The sequence below is a fragment of the Meles meles genome, chromosome 1 (genome assembly GCF_922984935.1).
Source record: "Meles meles chromosome 1, mMelMel3.1 paternal haplotype, whole genome shotgun sequence".
Lineage (NCBI taxonomy): Eukaryota > Metazoa > Chordata > Mammalia > Carnivora > Mustelidae > Meles > Meles meles.
The window spans coordinates 49,314,626-49,332,422 of NC_060066.1; the positions used below are offsets into that span (position 1 = coordinate 49,314,626).

The 17,797-nt window shown below is 35.3% G+C and overlaps 1 protein-coding gene across 1 annotated transcript in view; it reads left to right on the forward strand.

The window, feature by feature from the left end:
• Positions 1 to 7,528: 7,528 nt before the first annotated feature.
• CNGB3 (cyclic nucleotide gated channel subunit beta 3) overlaps positions 7,529 to 17,797 on the forward strand; it is a 150,759-nt gene continuing 140,490 nt past the window's right edge. Inside the window, exons 1-3 of the mRNA XM_046001534.1 lie at positions 7,529 to 7,639; positions 8,365 to 8,376; positions 14,250 to 14,319. Coding sequence (XP_045857490.1) covers positions 7,529 to 7,639; positions 8,365 to 8,376; positions 14,250 to 14,319 — 193 coding nt within the window. The remainder of the gene's footprint in view (positions 7,640 to 8,364; positions 8,377 to 14,249; positions 14,320 to 17,797) is intronic.

Sequence of the window (17,797 nt, forward strand, 5' to 3'; positions counted from 1 at the left end):
CAATAGTTCATTTTTGCCCTTGCTTCCCTTGCCTTTGCCGTTGTTCCTAGGAAGATGTTGCTACGGCTGAGGTCAAAGAGGTTGCTGCCTGCATTCTCCTCAAGGATTTTGATGGATTCCTTTCTCACATTGAGGTCCTTCATCCATTTGGAGTCTATTTTCGTGTGTGGTGTAAGGAAGTGGTCCAATTTCATTTTTCTGCATGTGGCTGTCCAATTTTCCCAGCACCATTTATTGAAGATGCTGTCTTTTTTCCATTGGACATTCTTTCCTGCTTTGTCGAAGATTAGTTGACCATAGAGTTGAGGGTCGATTTCTGGGCTCTCTATTCTGTTCCACTGATCTATGTGTCTGTTTTTGTGCCAGTACCATGCTGTCTTGATGATGACAGCTTTGTAATAGAGCTTGAAGTCCGGAATTGTGATGCCACCAACTTTGGCTTTGTTCTTCAATATTCCTTTGGCTATTCGAGGTCTTTTCTGGTTCCATATAAATTTTAGGATTATTTGTTCCATTTCTTTGAAAAAAATGGATGGTATTTTGATAGGGATTGCATTAAATGTGAAGAAATGGATGCATTTCTAGAGACATATAAACTACCACAACTGAACCAGGAAGAAATAGAAAACCTGAACAGGCCCATAACCAGTAAGGAGATTGAAACAGTCATCAAAAATCTCCAAACAAACAAAAGCCCAGGGCCAGACGGCTTCCCAGGGGAATTCTACCAAACATTTAAAGAAGAACTCATTCCTATTCTCCTGAAACTGTTCCAAAAAATAGAAATGGAAGGAAAACTTCCAAACTCATTTTATGAGGCCAGCATCACCTTGATCCCAAAACCAGACAAGGATCCCACCAAAAAAGAGAACTACAGACCAATATCCTTGATGAACACAGACGCAAAAATTCTCGCCAAAATACTAGCCAATAGGATTCAACAGTACATTGAAAGGATTATTCACCACGATCAAGTGGGATTTATTCCAGGGCTGCAGGGTTGGTTCAACATCTGCAAATCAATCAATGTGATAGAACACATTAATAAAAGAAAGAACAAGAACTATATGACACTCTCAATAGATGCTGAAAAAGCATTTGACAAAGTACAGCATCCCTTCCTGATTAAACTCTTCAAAGTGTAGGGATAGAGGGCACATACCTCAATATTATCAAAGCCATCTATGAAAAACCCACCGCAAATATCATTCTCAATGGAGAAAAACTGAAAGCTTTTCCGTTAAGGTCAGGAATGTCCATTATCACCACTGCTATTTAACATAGTACTGGAAGTCCTAGCCTCAGCAATCAGACAACAAAAAGAAATTAAAGGCATCCAAATCGGCAAAGAAGAAGTCAAACTATCACTCTTCGCAGATGATATGATACTATATGTGGAAAACCCAAAAGACTCCACTCCAAAACTGCTAGAACTTGTACAGGAATTCAGTAAAGTGTCAGGATATAAAATCAATGCACAGAAATCAGTTGCATTTCTGTACACCAACAACAAGACTGAAGAAAGAGAAATTAAGGAGTCAATCCCATTTACAATTGTACCCCAAACTATAAGATACCTAGGAATAAACCTAACCAAAGAGCCTAAGAATCTATACACAGAAAATTATAAAGTACTCATGAAAGAAATTGAGGAAGACACAAAAAAATGGAAAAATGTTCCATGCTCCTGGATTGGAAGAATAAATATTGTGAAAATGTCTATGCTACCTAAAGCAATCTACACATTTAATGGAATGAGTCCATCTTTTCCTGTATTTCATAACCTTGACAGTTTAGAAAAGTACCAGCCTATCTTTCCATGGGATGACATTGTCTATTTTTTACATCGTTGTCAAATCAATATTTTTGAAAAGTTTAATCAAATCTCTCAGCTAGCACAAGTCTAAATTCTACACTGGCTCTCATATGCTTACACCTGAGTTTGGAGGTCAAGAATTTTCCAAATATTGTTTGTCACTCATATGTCATTTATTGGATATTACTACATATTTATGCTTATGTTCATCTATTTGTTGATTCATGTATTCATTTATTCAGTCATTAGATGATTCGATAAACTTAATAATCAGAGACATTGAAAGCCAGTAACATAATGTACATTATTTCACTACTGCTCATAATTCCTTATCAGACAGGTTTCATTATTGGCCCCAATATTCAGATTAAAAAACCCTGAAACTTAAAGAAGTCAGGCAATTTGCCCAAAGTTGCATAGTTAAAAAACTGCAAAGCTGGGACTCTGATGTCAAAGCTATATATAAGTGCTTTGTGAACTTATCTAATGAGCACTGGAGTTGTAGGAATTGAGACTTCCTGTCTCACAGCTTAGTGGCGAATACAGGCATGCAAATACATAGTGTTAAGTATCTAGATGCAGGGAATATAATTTATCCATTGTGAGTTCTGGCAATGTTTTGTAATACGTAGACATCCAATATGTCTGTTAAATAAATAAATGTATTTTAACTTTAACTCTATTTTATTTGAATATTCAGTGAAAATAGGCTATATTTAAAACTGTATGTAGTTTTCATTGGGGAGGGTATGTGTTATGGTGAATGCTGTGAAATGTGTAATCCTGATGATTCACAGACCTATACCCCTGGGGCAAATAATACATTATACGTTAATTAAAAAAAAACTGTATGTAGTTTTAAAAAGTGGTTGCAAACTGTCTCTACATATTCAGACAAATATGGAAAATTTTGATCATTACCAGTAAATCTGTAAGATAAATTATTAAATGAATCTTCTTGTGGGGATGTATTTTACCTGAGTTAAATTACTGCATTTAATTCATAATATACTTCCTGAATTCATAACATTTAATTCATAACATACTTTCTTTTTCTTTTAAGATTTTATTTATTTATTTGACAGAGAGAGAGATCACAAGTAGGCAGAGAGGCAGGCAGAGAGAGAGGAGGAAGCAGGCTCCCTGCGGAGCAGAGAGCCCCATGCGGGGCTTGATCCCAGGACCCTGAAATCATGACCTGAGCCGAAGGCAGCAGCTTAATCCACTGAGCCACCCAGGCGCCCCCATAACATACTTTCTAAATTCTCTGCATCACTCTATTTCTGTAATGTACTGTTAGCTATGTAATTTCACTTGCGTTAAGTTTTGTTATGCCCATTCCTGATTTCACAGAACAACTGTAACTAATTTATGAATTTGAACTAGTCCAATCCTCTGTCCCTAGATGGTGTCCCACAAAGAAACTTATTTGTATGATTATGGAAATCTATAACAATGAGCTCACTTTTTCTTAACATTTTGATATTTAATATATTTATTATTTGAATAAAGTTGAAATGCCAACTTGACTCATTAGAAAGAGACATAGTTGACTTATGAAGGAAAATAAAATATTTGAAATTAGAGAATGTGAATTGGAGATTGAAGTCCAGCACTTAAAACTGTATGGATTTGAGCAAATCACAGTTTATGTGTAAAAAGGAGATAAGCATGACTCTTTTTTAATATCCCCTTCCATAAAAATCTTTTGATATTTATTAAATGATATGTTTATGATAGTGATCTAAAACTTTGAAAATGCTTGACAATAGAAACATTTATTTATTTGAGAGAGAATGGGTGGAGGGGCAGAGGGAAGAGAATCATTAAGCAGACTCCTCACTGAGCCCAGAGCCTGACACTGGGCTTGATCTCAAGACCCCGATATCATGACCTGAGCCAAAACCAAGAGTCCGATATTCAGTAGACTGAGTGAGTCACCCAGTTGCCCTAACAATAGAACTTCTAATGATAATTATAAATAAGGGTTAAAAACTTATATTAGCACAAACTGAGCACCTTATATCATGAGTGCCAAAAATAGATTACATTATGTATACACACACACACAAAAAAAAACGTTTAGTTGATAATATTGTTAACCCTTGTTATAATAAATCAGGATAATTATTTTAACATTATTTTCACCAAGACTCTCTTAATATTTATTATAGAGGATCAGTAACTTATCCTATAAATGCATATCGAGACCACAATGAAATACCACTGCCTATGCTCCAGAATTGCTATGGAACAATGGACACTCATACATTACTGAAGGGAGTATAAATGTCACACCAACTTTAGAAAACTGTCAGTTTCTAATGTAGCTAAATACATACCTACACTGTGGCTCAACATTTCTACTCCTATAAACAGACCCAAGAGAAATGAATGCTTATGTCCACATAAAAACTTGTATGGTAATGTTTAGAACAGCTTTATTCATAATTAGCTCAAAACTGGAAACAACCCAAATGTTGTTCTTCAAGAAGATAATTAAAATTATTGTATCCAAAGCACTCTACACATTTAATGCAATCCTTATCAAAATACCAACAGAACAAACAGTCCTAAAATTTGTGTGGAAACATGAAAGACCCCTAATAGAAAAAGCAACCTTGAAAAAGAAAACCAAAGCTGGAGACATCACAAACTCTGGACTTAAGTTATACTACAAAGCTGCAGTAATCAAAACAGTATGATACTGGGACAAATATAGGCACATAAATCAATAGAACAGAATAGAAAATTCAGAAATGAACCCACAACTATTTGGATAATTAATCTTCCACAAAGCAGGAAAGAATATCCAATGGGAAAACAAATGTCTCTTGAACAAATGGTGTTGGGAAAAGAGGACAGCAACATGCAGAAGAATGAAACCAGACCACTTTCTTACACCATAAACAAAAATAAATTCAAAGTGGATTAAAGACCTAAAGGTGAGACCTGAAACCATAAAAATTCTAGAAGACAGCACAGCCAATATCTTCTTTGACATTGGCCATATTGACATTTTTCTAGATATGTCTCCTGAGATGACAGAGATAAAAGTAAAAATAAATAGTTGGGACTACATCAAAATAAAAAGCTTCTGCACAGTGGAGGAAACAAGCAACAAAACTAAAAGGCAACCTATGAAATGGAAGAAGATACTGCAAATGACATTATCTGATAAAGGCTTAATTTCTAAAATACATAGAGAACTTATAAAACTTAGCGCCCAAAAAAACAAACAACCCAGTTTAAAAATGGGCAGAAGACGTGAATAGACATTTTTCCAAAGAAGACATCCAGATGGCCAACAGACACATGAAAAGTTGCTCAGTCAATATCACTCATCATCAAGGAAATGCAAGTCAAAACTGCAATGAGATGTCACTAACCCCTGTCAGAATGGCTGAAATCAACAACATGAGAAAAGACAGGTATTGGTGAGGATGCAGAAAAAAGGAAACTGTCTTGCACTGTTGGTGGGAACGTAAAGTGGTGCAGCCACTCGAAAACACAGTATGGAGGTTCCTCAAAAAGTTAAAAATAGGACTACCCTCTGATCTAGCAATTGCACTACTGGGTATTTACCCAAAGATCATAAAAACTCTTATTCAAAGTTATACATGCACCCTGATGTTTATAGCAACATTATCTACAATAGCCAAACAATGGAAACAGCACCGGTGTCCAATGGCTGCAATGACTGATGAAGTATACTTATGGGCATTGGGGAGGGTATGTGCTATGGTGAATGTTGTGAATTGTGTAAGACTGATGATTCACAGACCTGTACCCCTGAAACAAATAATACATTATACATTAAAAACAAACCAAAAAAAAAGATGTGGCATACACACACACACACAAGCAAAATGTAATATTATATTATTTGGCCATAAAAAAGAATGAAATCTTGCCTTTTAACAGTGACATGGATGGAGCAAGAATATTATGCTAAGCAAAATAAGTCAGTCGGAGAAAGACAAATACCATATAATTTCACTCCTATGTGGAATTTAAGAACAAAACAAATGAACAAAGGGACAAAAAAAGAGAGAGACAAAAGCAAACCAAGAAACAAACTCCTAAGTATTGAGAACAAACTGGTTTCCAGGGGGGAGGTTGGTGGAGTGTTGGGTTAAATAGATGATGGGGATTAAGAAATGCAGTTGTTATGATGAGCACTGGTGTTGTATGGGTGTTGAATCACTATATTGTGTACCTGTAACTAATAGTACACTGTATGTTAACTAACTGGAATTTAAATAAAAATTTAAAAATAAAAAAATTTTTTAAATTCTATTCAGTAGAGACTTGAGTTTCTTTTCAAAAAAAGATAGACTAAAATGTGGGAATAAAATAAGTCTCCGCCTTCAAAAAGTTTAACTTTATTGGTTCGGGAAAAAAAATCTGTGGTGTGGTAAGATATTTTTTTTTACAATTTATGAAATTAATAATCCAATGGAATTAGGTAGACTTATAAAACTAGGAATCATATATGTAGCTTGTATGATAATCCAGTGATTTGTAAGAAAATTGCTAACTCGTAAGAAGTTTTAGAACAAATTGCTTCTAAGCAACAAAATACATATCCTCTAAACTGTTTTTATCAAATATACTGTCTCTGTTACAGGCTGAATTATATTTTCTCAAAAAATGCATATTGAAGTCCTAATCACCAGGACCTCAAAATACGACTGCATCTGAGTTAGGGTCTTTAAATAAGTAATTAAGTTATAATGAGTTCCCTGAGGTGGGTCTTAATCCAGTATGACTGGCATCCTTATAAGAAGAAGGAACTGGGGACACAAACATGATCAGGGGAAAGACAAAGTGAAGACACAGGGAGAAGATAGCTATCTATAAGCCAAAGAGACCTAGAATACTTCCCTCCCTCATGACCCTCGGAAGAAACCAACCTTTCTGACACTTTGATCTAGAACATTAATAATTCTTCCAAAATTGTGACAAATAAATTTCTGTTGTTTAAGTCATCCAGTCTTTGGTAATTTGCTTTGGCAGCCCCAGCAAACTAGCATACTCTTTAATTAATTCTAATATAATCATTATTATGAATCTGAGATGAATATTTAGGCTGTTGGGAAAGCAAAGCTTCATTTTATGGTTTTCCTTTATAATTTCTAAGAGTTCCATTAATCTGATCAATTAATAAAATACTTATTTAAAAAAAACAAGAAGGACAGAAAAAGGAAAAAGAAATAGTTATCTCCTGGTGTAGAACTAGAGAAGGGAACTTTGGGGGGAATGAACTGTTGTTCCTTATAAGCCCTTATACTCATATATTATTTTTTAATCATTTACATGTTACTTTGATTAAATTAGATAGATAGAGATGGGTAGGTGGGTAATTAGAAAAGAAAAATAAATAAGCAAACTAGTGGGCAGTGTGATCACATTTAAACACTTCAAATCAACAATGAAATTTCGTTAAATCCTCCACTTGTAAACTATTCTCATGAGCATTTTCTCTCTTTAAAGTTCATAAACAGAATTCAAATCACCTAAGCAGAAGTAATTTGCTGCTTTTAAGCCAAAGCCCTGACTAGCTACAGAGTTGCCTCTAGGAATTAACGAGAACAAAATCCCGATTAAACAACTAATTGGCTTGTCTACTAATGAAAAGAAAAACAAAGTACGTTGCTCTACCCTGAGACAGTCATAAAAACGGAAGTTTTCAGAACCACCTCAGAGAAAATGTTTAAATCGTTAACAATAAAATCCAACAAGGTGAAGCCTAGAGAAGGGAACGATGAGAATAAACAAGGTCCAGCTTCAAGCAATCAGCTTCAGCAATCCACAAGACAGGTATGCTACTTACATTCCTAAATCAGTCCTCATTATCATCATTTTTTGTCTAGTGATGGATTTTTGTCCAGTGTTTTAATATATGCTGTGGTGTGTAAGATTGCTGTTTTGCCTGCTACCATTTGGGTCATGCTGTTTGTCTTTGGAAGTTTATCCACATTGTTTTATATATACTATATATATTTGCTTTATTTTTTAATGTATTTGCTTTAAAACAGATTGATAAATTTTTTAGAAGATTACATTAGGAGTTGGAAAAGCCAAGTAAAACTTCTCATTGCTGATTTACACTCCTGCATAATTCAAAAAGAAATAATTTCTCAAATATCAAGTGGGCTATATGAATTAGTTTCAACAAAGAATGTTAAGCATCCTGGCTGGAGGAACCTGGCTCTAGATAAGTTTTTTTCAAAAGTTCTAGGTCTATTCATCTGTAAAATTATGATACTACCTGCTTCATAGCCTGTTTTATGAACTAGAGACAATATATCTAAAGTGCATACTAGAAATTAGCAGCCTCCCTTTCAAGTAAGTGTGGCCCTATTTGTAAGTTCTCTCTAGTGGAATGTGAGTGACTAGGGTTCATATGATAATAGTATAGCATCATATGGTAATAGCATTGTATTATATAGGAAAAGGTCTCTATTTAGAAAATAGACACATACTGAAGCATTTAGGGATCAATTATCATGTCTAAAATTGACTCTTAAACACTTCACCAATAGGGTGATGATAAAGTACTGGAAGGGGCACCTGGCCTGGCTCATTCGGTGGAACATGTGACTCTTGATCACAGGGTTGTGGGTTCAAGCCGCCTAATGAGTGAAGATTACTTAAAAATAAAATATTTTTAAAAAGGAAAAAAATAAAGTGCATAGTAGAGGCTTCCCAAATGGCAATTACAATTATTATTATAATAACTTGTGTTTATATGATAAATATAAGTCCAAAGTGATAATTATATGATCAATAGTCACTTATAATTATCTATAGAATAAATTTCATAAATTACTGACTAGATTTACCTAACAGTGCTGTGTAAGATTTTTAGAGCAATAATTATTTTCCCATCTGAAAGACTCAGATTAAAGATGTCAAGTACAAGCAGGAGTGTACCTCAGGGACTAAAATAACATGGTCTAATGACTCAGGTTTAAATGAGCCTAGAGTATAGAAAACACCACAATTACTTAGCATTTGCCCTGGAAAATTTGTCTTTGATTTCTGGTTAACAATTGACTGTGCTTGCACTGGAGAGTAGATATGGACAATGTGCTTAGCATTGCTTCATGAGAGTATCCTTGAATTTTTTCTAAGTCTTATCCTAATATAAATATTCCCACATTTTGAAAATTATTTATACGTTTAAAAACTCATAGAATCCATAGTCTCTTATGGTTCGCCTCCCCTTCCAATTCTTTTTTATTAACATATAATGTATTTTTATCCCCAGGGGTACAGGTCTGTGAATCGCCAGGTTTACACACTTCACAGCACTCACAATAGCACATACCCTCCCCAATGTCCATAACCCCCTCCCCCTCTCCCAACCCCACTCCCCCCAGCAACCCCCCAGTTTGTTTTGTGAGATTAAGAGTCATTTATGGTTTGTCTCCCTCCCAATCCCATCTTGTTTCATTTATTCTTCTCCTATCCCCCTAAGCCCCCATGTTGCATCTCTATGTCCTCATATCAGGGAGATCATATGATAGTTGTCTATGGACTCTGAAAAACAACCTGAGGGTTTTGAAGGGTCGGGGGTGGGAGGTTGGGGGAACAGGTGGTGGGTAATAGGGAGGGCACGTATTGCATGGAGCACTGGGTGTTGTGCAAAAACAATGAATACTGTTACACTGAAAAAATAAATTTAAATACTAAAAAAAAAAAACTCATAGAATATCACAGATGTTGAACTGGGTATTTTCCTTCAGCTAGTCTTGTGTTTCTTGCTGGAAAATTCACTTAAATGATATTTAATCTCTGCCTGTCATAATTATTTTCCAACAGAACACATAAAAATAACTGATATATTATTCTCTCAGAGAACATATAGCTAACAATAATTACTATGTGCCAGGAAAGTTGCTATCCTGTTCCAAGTACTATTGTATTAAATCTTCAGAGTAACCATGAGTCCTGTTATAATTTGTTGCTTACACACAACTAACGACTGGCAAAGCTTGGACTGGAGCCCTGTTCTATCTGACTATTGCACCTGAGAGCCAAATCTCTAGGCTTTACTTCTTCAGAACAAATGAATTATAGTTGAATCAACTTTCTAAATACTCAACTCACTGGATAAAGGAATGTTAGAGCGAAGGCAAAAAGAACTGAGACTCCTTACACAGTTCTTTCCTTCAGAAATAGTAAGATGGTCTTTAGCTTCCAAGTGTTTGAATTTCTTTCAGACTTCTTCTTGTGACTGAGTTCCAGTTTCACAGCATTGTGGACCCTGAATCACCAAGAAAATGTTGAGAAAAAAAAAAAAAGACTGGGGGCATCACACTGCCTGATTTCAAGCTATATTACAAATTGTGATCACCAAGACAGCATGGTTCTGGCACAAAAACAGACAGACCAACTGAACAGAATAGAGAGCCCATATATGGAATTTCAACTCTGGTCAACCAATCTTTGACAAAGCAGGAAAAAATATCCACTGGAAAAAAGACAGTCTCTTCTATAAATGGTGTGGAGAAATTGGATATAGCTATATACAGAAGAATGAAATTGGATTATTCTCTTACACCATACACAAAGATAAACTCTAAATGGATTAAAGACCTCAGTGTGAGACAGGAATCCCATCAAAATCCTAGAAGAGAACATAGGGAGTACCTCTTGGACATCAGCCACAGCAACTTCTTTCAAGACAGGTCTCCAAAGGCAAGGGAAACAAAAGCAAAAATGAACTTTTGGGACTTCATCAAGATAAAAAAAACTTCTTCACAGCAAAGGAAACTGTCAACAAAACAAAAAGGCAACCCACAGAATGGGAGGAGATATTTTGCAAATGACACTACAAACAAAGGACTGATATCCAAGATCTATAAAGAACTTCTCAAACTCAACACCCAAAAAACAGATAACCAAGTCAAAAAATGGGCAGAAGACATGAGCAGACACTTCTCCAAAGAAGACATACAAATGGCTAACAGATACATGAAAAAGTCTTCATCATCATTAGCCATTAGGGAAATTCAAATCAAAATCACACTGAGATACCACCTTACAACAGTTAGAACAGCAAAAATTGACAAGGCAAGAAAAAACATATACTGGAGAAGTTGTTGAGAAAGAAGAACCCTCTTACACTCTTGATGGGAATGCAAATTGGTGTAGCCACTTTGGAAAACAGTGTGGAAGTTCCTCAAGACATTAAAAATAGAGCTACTCTATGATCCAGTAATTGCACTACTGGGTATTTACCCCAAAAATACAAATGTAGTGAAAAGAAGGGCCATATACACCCCAATGTTCATATCAGCATGTCCGCAATAGCCAAAATGTAGAAAGAGATAAGATGCCCTTCAATAGACAAATGGATAAAGAAGATGTGGTCCATATACGCAATGGAATATTAGCCATCAGAAAGGATGAATACCCAACTTTTGCATCAGCATGGTTGGTACTGGAGGAGATTATGCTAAGTGAAATGAGTCAAACAGAGAAAGTCAATTATCATATGGTTTCACTTATTTGTGGAACCTAAGGAATAGCATGGAGGACATTAGAAAAAGGGAAAAATGAAGGAGAAGAAATCGGAGTGGGAAAAGAACCATGAAAGACTATGGACTCCAGTAAACAAATGGAGGATTTTAGAAGGGAGGAGTGTGGGGGGTTGGGTGAGCCTGGTGATGGGTATTAAGGAGGCCACAGATTGCATGGAGCACTGGATCCATGCACGAGCAATGAATCGTGGAACACTACATCAAAAAATAATGATGTACTGTATGGTGACTAACATAACACAATAAAAATAAATCAATGAATCCTTAAAAATATATAGAAATAGTAATACTGGAGAAGTACTTAGACTAAACACAGGTAGAACAACTCTTAGGTATATCCCATGACATTCTGATGGTACCAATTTATGGATGGTAACATGAAGTCTATGGGCATCACATTATATCTTAAAAGGCATATTTTGGGAAATTATTTGCATCTATTCTTTAGATGTAATAATATGTTGGTTGAGGAAATAGAGTTATCCTCTAGTTTCAAATATGCTAAATATTAAGGATGACAGAAAGTTAAAAATCATTTTTATCAATAGAATATAACCTTTTAAAATGACATTTAAACAACAAGTTTCTGAAATACAAATAGATGTTTTGAGGCCTATAGGAAGATATTCAGGAATGAATAAATCTATTTACATTGTTCTTTTAAAGTTTCATTTAAAAAGTTTGTTCTTAAACTAAAATATCATAGGTGACTTCCATTGGTCAATAACCAATAAATCAAGATCTGCAAACTAAGACAATTCCAAACTCCCATACTACAGAATAAGACACCATTCACATAAATCAACATTTGTATACATGAAAAGCCTATGATGGAATGTTTATGAATAACATCATAATATGATGTAAAAGTACTTGATTGAAGTCAGAGGGCTTTACCACTACTTCATAATATATCCAGGGATCCATATCTTTCTAGCTACTTAATCAATTTCCTACTCAAGAACATAAAAATAATAATAGCTGTCTTGCCTAACGCATATAGTTACTGTCAGGCTTAAATTAAATCATCTGATTAATTTATTTTCCAGTTTAAAATGTTCCTGACATATAGTGACTATAAATAATGTCAAACACCACATCAACAATTTTGAAATTCTCAAGTCCCTTGTCCCTGCCTATTTAGCTAGCCTTATTTTCTCACACTATTTCCCATTCAACCACTTCTACTTTAGTCTCCCCCAAGTATACAATCACACCTTGGACTATTGCTAATGAGGCATCCTCTGCCTGGAATAGTTTCCATATCCTGTTCATTCAAAAAAAATCATCTTGATTTGTAATACTCTCCTCCCTTTCCTTCTCCTTCTGTAGAATTGACCATTCCACCCCTCTGTCCTGTTCTATCCTCTACAGACATTGTCTCGTCGTCTATAACATTTCCTTACATTTACATTTTTTAGTGTTTGTTTCCCCTTCTAAACTGTGAACAGCTTGGGAGCCAACATTTCCATAGTCTTTCCTTATATCTCCATCCCCACAGGAACATCCTTAGACACACACTGGCCACATCCAGTGAGACATACATACATTTCAAAGGAAAACTTAGAGGCTCAGACAAATGAGACAGAAACAAATGAAATCACAAAGAGAAGCAAGAAGAGAGCTCTGAATTAAGAAACTAGTCTACTTTCTTCTCTCCCTCACTTTAAGTTCTACTACTAAAGACATAGACCAGACCACACTGGAGCTGTGGGGAGTGAGGAGTGAAATTGGGTGGAACATGTGCCAGGGAGATGCAGCAACCACACAGACAAAAAGAGAGTGCCTGAGGCCAGCAAGCCGTGAAGGTTAGGGTTGCTTATTCAATAGTAGAGCCAAGAATATTCATTTAAGTACAAGAATTATCATTTGTAGTATACCATAAACAAATGATAAACTTTGACGATTGGCTTGATCACTGAATGAAAAACTCTGTTATATTTTTTTTAATTTTTCTCTACTTTACTGATATCTTTATTTAAAAAATTATAGACTATGGTATTATTTAATGTTGTTTACCATACATAAAATATATTGCTGATAACTAAGCCAATCTCTTTATCAATTGTAAATGATCTTTATTATTCCTGGGGGAGGAACAGGAATTTCAATCAATGAATTATTATCAAAATTATTTTCTGGGATTTGTAGAAAAACAAAATTTTAATGAAAAATCTTCACTATTTGGAGAATACATTATCTTGAGTGTATAGCTTTAATTTTCTTTTTTTTGGAATTTAAATTTATTTATTTTTTTCAGCGTAACAGTATTCATTATTTTTGCACAACACCCAGTGCTCCATGCAATACGTGCCCTCCCTATTACCCACCACCTGTTCCCCCAACCTCCCACCCCCGACCCTTCAAAACCCTCAGGTTGTTTTTCAGAGTCCATAGTCTCTTATGGTTTGCCTCCCCTTCCAGTTTTTTTTTTTTTATAAACATATAATGTATTTTTATCCCCAGGGGTACAGGTCTGTGAATCGCCAGGTTTACACACTTCACAGCACTCACAATAGCACTTACCCTCCCCAATGTCCATAGCCCCCTCCCCCTATCCCAACCCCACCTCCCCCCAGCAACCCCCAGTTTGTTTTGTGAGATTAAGAGTCATTTATGGTTTGTCTCCCTCCCAATCCCATCTTGTTTCATTTATTCTTCTCCTATCCCCCTAAGCCCCCATGTTGCATCTCCATGTCCTCATATCAGGGAGATCATATGATAGTTGTCTTTCTCCGATTGACTTATTTCACTAAGCATGATACCCTCTAGTTCCATCCACGTCGTCACAAATGGCAAGATTTCATTTCTTTTGATTTTACATTTAGATTTCTTTTATGTAAATTTGTCATGTACAATCTTTATTTTTTTTCTTAAAGGGTGAAAACGAATCTCTCCAAACCAAGATAACTCCTGTCCCATCTGAAGAGTCACACACCAAAATACAAGGTCAGAATCCAAATCTATAGGAAAAAATCTATAAAGTAAAATGCATCTCTTTCTGAATGTGTTACCTTGACTAGGTAGATCACCTGGGGTAAACCATAGTTGAGATACCTTAAGGATCTGAATGTTTGTAAAAGCATTATTTCTTCATTCAGTCACTTACTCATTAGATGTTTTTTTTTTTAAAGATTTTATTTATTTATTTGACAGAGAGAGAGAGATCACACGTAGGCAGAGAGGCAGGCAGAGAGAGAGGAGGAAGCAGGCTCCCCGCGGAGCAGAGAGCCCGATGCGGGGCTCGATCCCAGGACCCTGAGATCATGACCTGAGCCGAAGGCAGCGGCTTAATCCACTGAGCCACCCAGGCGCCCCTAGATGTTATTTTTAATACCTACTGTGTGCCAGGCATCAGTCTATGGACTAGAGATATAGTAGCAAACAATATGGGCTGAGTCTGTATTAACATAGGCATATAATGAACAATGTAATTTCAAATAAGTTTTATGAAATGATAAAATTGATGTGGCTTGTACATGTTTAAAGTTTCAATGATCAGGCCTCTGCTCTTCTTCCTTTAAACTTTCTCCATTAGAAATCTTATCTACTCCTAAGGCTACCATAACTCATTCCTATATCAGTAATTTCATAGCAGGCCCAATTCCTTTTTTAAGATCATGTCCAATATTTTGTAAGTAACCATTGGACATATACACCTGTACGTTCTGCTACCATTCTGTTTTACTATGAGTTATTTTATAACAGTGATAGTTTCAAATCAACATTTCTTCTCACATAAAAATACAACCTTAATGGTAGGAAACCAAGGATCACATCTTTAAGATGACAAGTTATTCTTATCTTTGTTATACTTTTTTTGAAGTGTATTTGTAAGCTTAATTTTTCATAGTTGGTAGTAAAAAACTCTCGTGGAAGCTTCATTTAACAGAGAAGCTTTTTGAGTCAACAGGAAAAAAATTAGTTTCATTTAAATCTGCAGAGTTAGCATGTCTTCAAAGGCTTTAATAAGAATAACAGTTATATTTAAGATATTTTGTTTTGAAAAAGCAAAATTATTAGTGTTTAAAGATAGCCTTTTATATGTGCTTGGTATTTTTATATTCTTCACTTCAAAACATGCAGGTGCAATGTCACAATATCTGCAGATGTTGATTTCTGATTATAGAACTCTTATCTTCTGCAGAGCGTGGTTTAATTTTTATCTGCCATGGAAATGAAGAACGTAATACATTTTGGATTCAAATAGAGATAACTTTCTAAAGTCCTCTTTTGATTATAATCATCTTTCTTAGGCTTCCACTTCACTTATAGCACATTAAGTCCTTCTTTAAGAAATGTTTTGGTCCAATAGAGGATATGTAAATGACTTCCCTAATAGTTTATGATATTGGAAGGTGACTTAGTGTGGAAATGGATCAAAGTTAGGTGCCCATAGCTAGTATGGTATGGTAGGTTGACTAATGGCTCTTCAAAGACATCCATACCCTAATCCCTAAAAACTATGAATTTTTTACACGAGGGAGAAAAAAACACTAATGTTATTAAGTTAAGGATTGTGAGATGGGAAGATTATCCAGAAGGCCTCAATATAATTAAGGAGTTCTTATAGGGAAAACGTGGGAGGGTCAAAGACAGAAGAAGATGGGATGATGCAATCTAAAGACGGAGGAAGGGACACAAACCAAGGAACACAGGCAGCCTCTACAAGCTAGAAAACAATAAACCAGTGTTGTTCTATGCCTTTAAGCTTGTTTGCTACAGCATCAGAAAACTAATCTATATGGCTTTAAAATACTCTGTGCTTAATAACAAAAGAGAAATAAGAAATTGAGTTTTGCTCCAATCAATAATGTAAATTCAGTACATTGCCATATAATACTAGCAAGAGCACTGGTTTTAGAGTTTGACACGCTTGAATTCAAATTATATCTCTACCACTTAATAGCTTTGAGTGACCTTAGTCAAGATAGTTGACATCGCTGAGTCTCAGTTTGCTCATGTATAAAATAAGGATAATACTGTCATCAATCTTGTAGGTTGTAAGTACAAATTAAATTAGCTAATATATGTAAAACATTTAGCACTGAGGTTGATAAATTCCAATGTTGATAGAAGTCAGATAGTGTAAATTAGGATTATGCATGCTCTGTTTAAACAGGCCAGAGGCCACTCAGCTCCAAGCAATCACTGCCATGTGGGGATGAGAGGCGAGTGCTGCCAGACATCAAAAGCGACTGCAAATATAAATTTTAACTTGAAATCTCCCAATGTTTAAATACCAACTTTTTTAAATGTTTGAATATTCTCTTTTTAAATGACTGAAATAAAAACTAAAATCTTGTCATATGACGATTTTGTGATCTCTAACCAACCACATGGTAGGTACTTGATGTTATTCATGTATGTATTCATGTATGAACAGTGACAACCCTTGACAGAATTCTGAATCTTGCAATTCAAGATTCTTACTCTTCCCTTTCTTTCACTCATGCCCTCCATCCCACATTTGTGTTGCAAACAGACTGCAAGTGTAGTATCCTCTCTGGGCCTCCTGTGCCAAATAGCTGTCTACAGCCAAGAGCTCTAGGTTCCAAGTCTAATATATTTTCAGGTCTGCAGAGGTGCCCCAGGCCTTGCCAGTCCCCCATCAGCATCCAAAATGACCTGTGCTGCATCTCAGCCAACTTAGTTTGGACAAAAATCTGGAAAGTTAAAAACTGCTCTAGAATTAAAACTACTCTAAAAAATAAAGTATATTATTTTTTTAAATATAGCAGGAAAAAAGAAGGGAAAATCCTATCTTGTTTAAATAAGAAACCACTCTTTAGTTCTTGATAATCACAGTTAACTTATACAAGTTTCATTTGCCTCGTATGAAATAGGAGAATAGCCAGACTATGTACAGAAATTTAATTTTTAAAAATCAGTAAAGGCTTCCCTATATAAGATCAATCAGTTCTATTGCCACGCACGGGAGCTACTATTGCTAATTTTAGTAGTACAGTCCACTTTCTGTAAGTGTCAATTCTACTCATCAGCCAAAAGACAAAGTGGGAATATAGGAATAACAACAACAAAATGAATGAAACTTTTTGTCAAAACTACTTAAGCATATTTTTCCGCTTCATCCAAAAAGAAAAAAAAAAAAGGAGAAAGAAAAAAACCCTTATAATGTAAACAATTACCATTATTAAACTTAATAAGAAATATTCTTTCAAAATGATACCTGATGTGATGATGAACAAAAGAAATGAGAAATGAATCAACACAGCATGTGAAGTTTCTGAAAACTTGGTCTAGAAAAAAGATAAATTTGATGTTCTTTATAATTTGACATGATGAAGGAAAGTGCTAACCATGCGGATTTAGCAAGGGACAGGGATGTAATTTGGCAAGGGATGGAACCTTCAGTGGCAAGGGCTCCAGGGTAAGAAAACCTACGGATAACTGGAAAACCATTCAA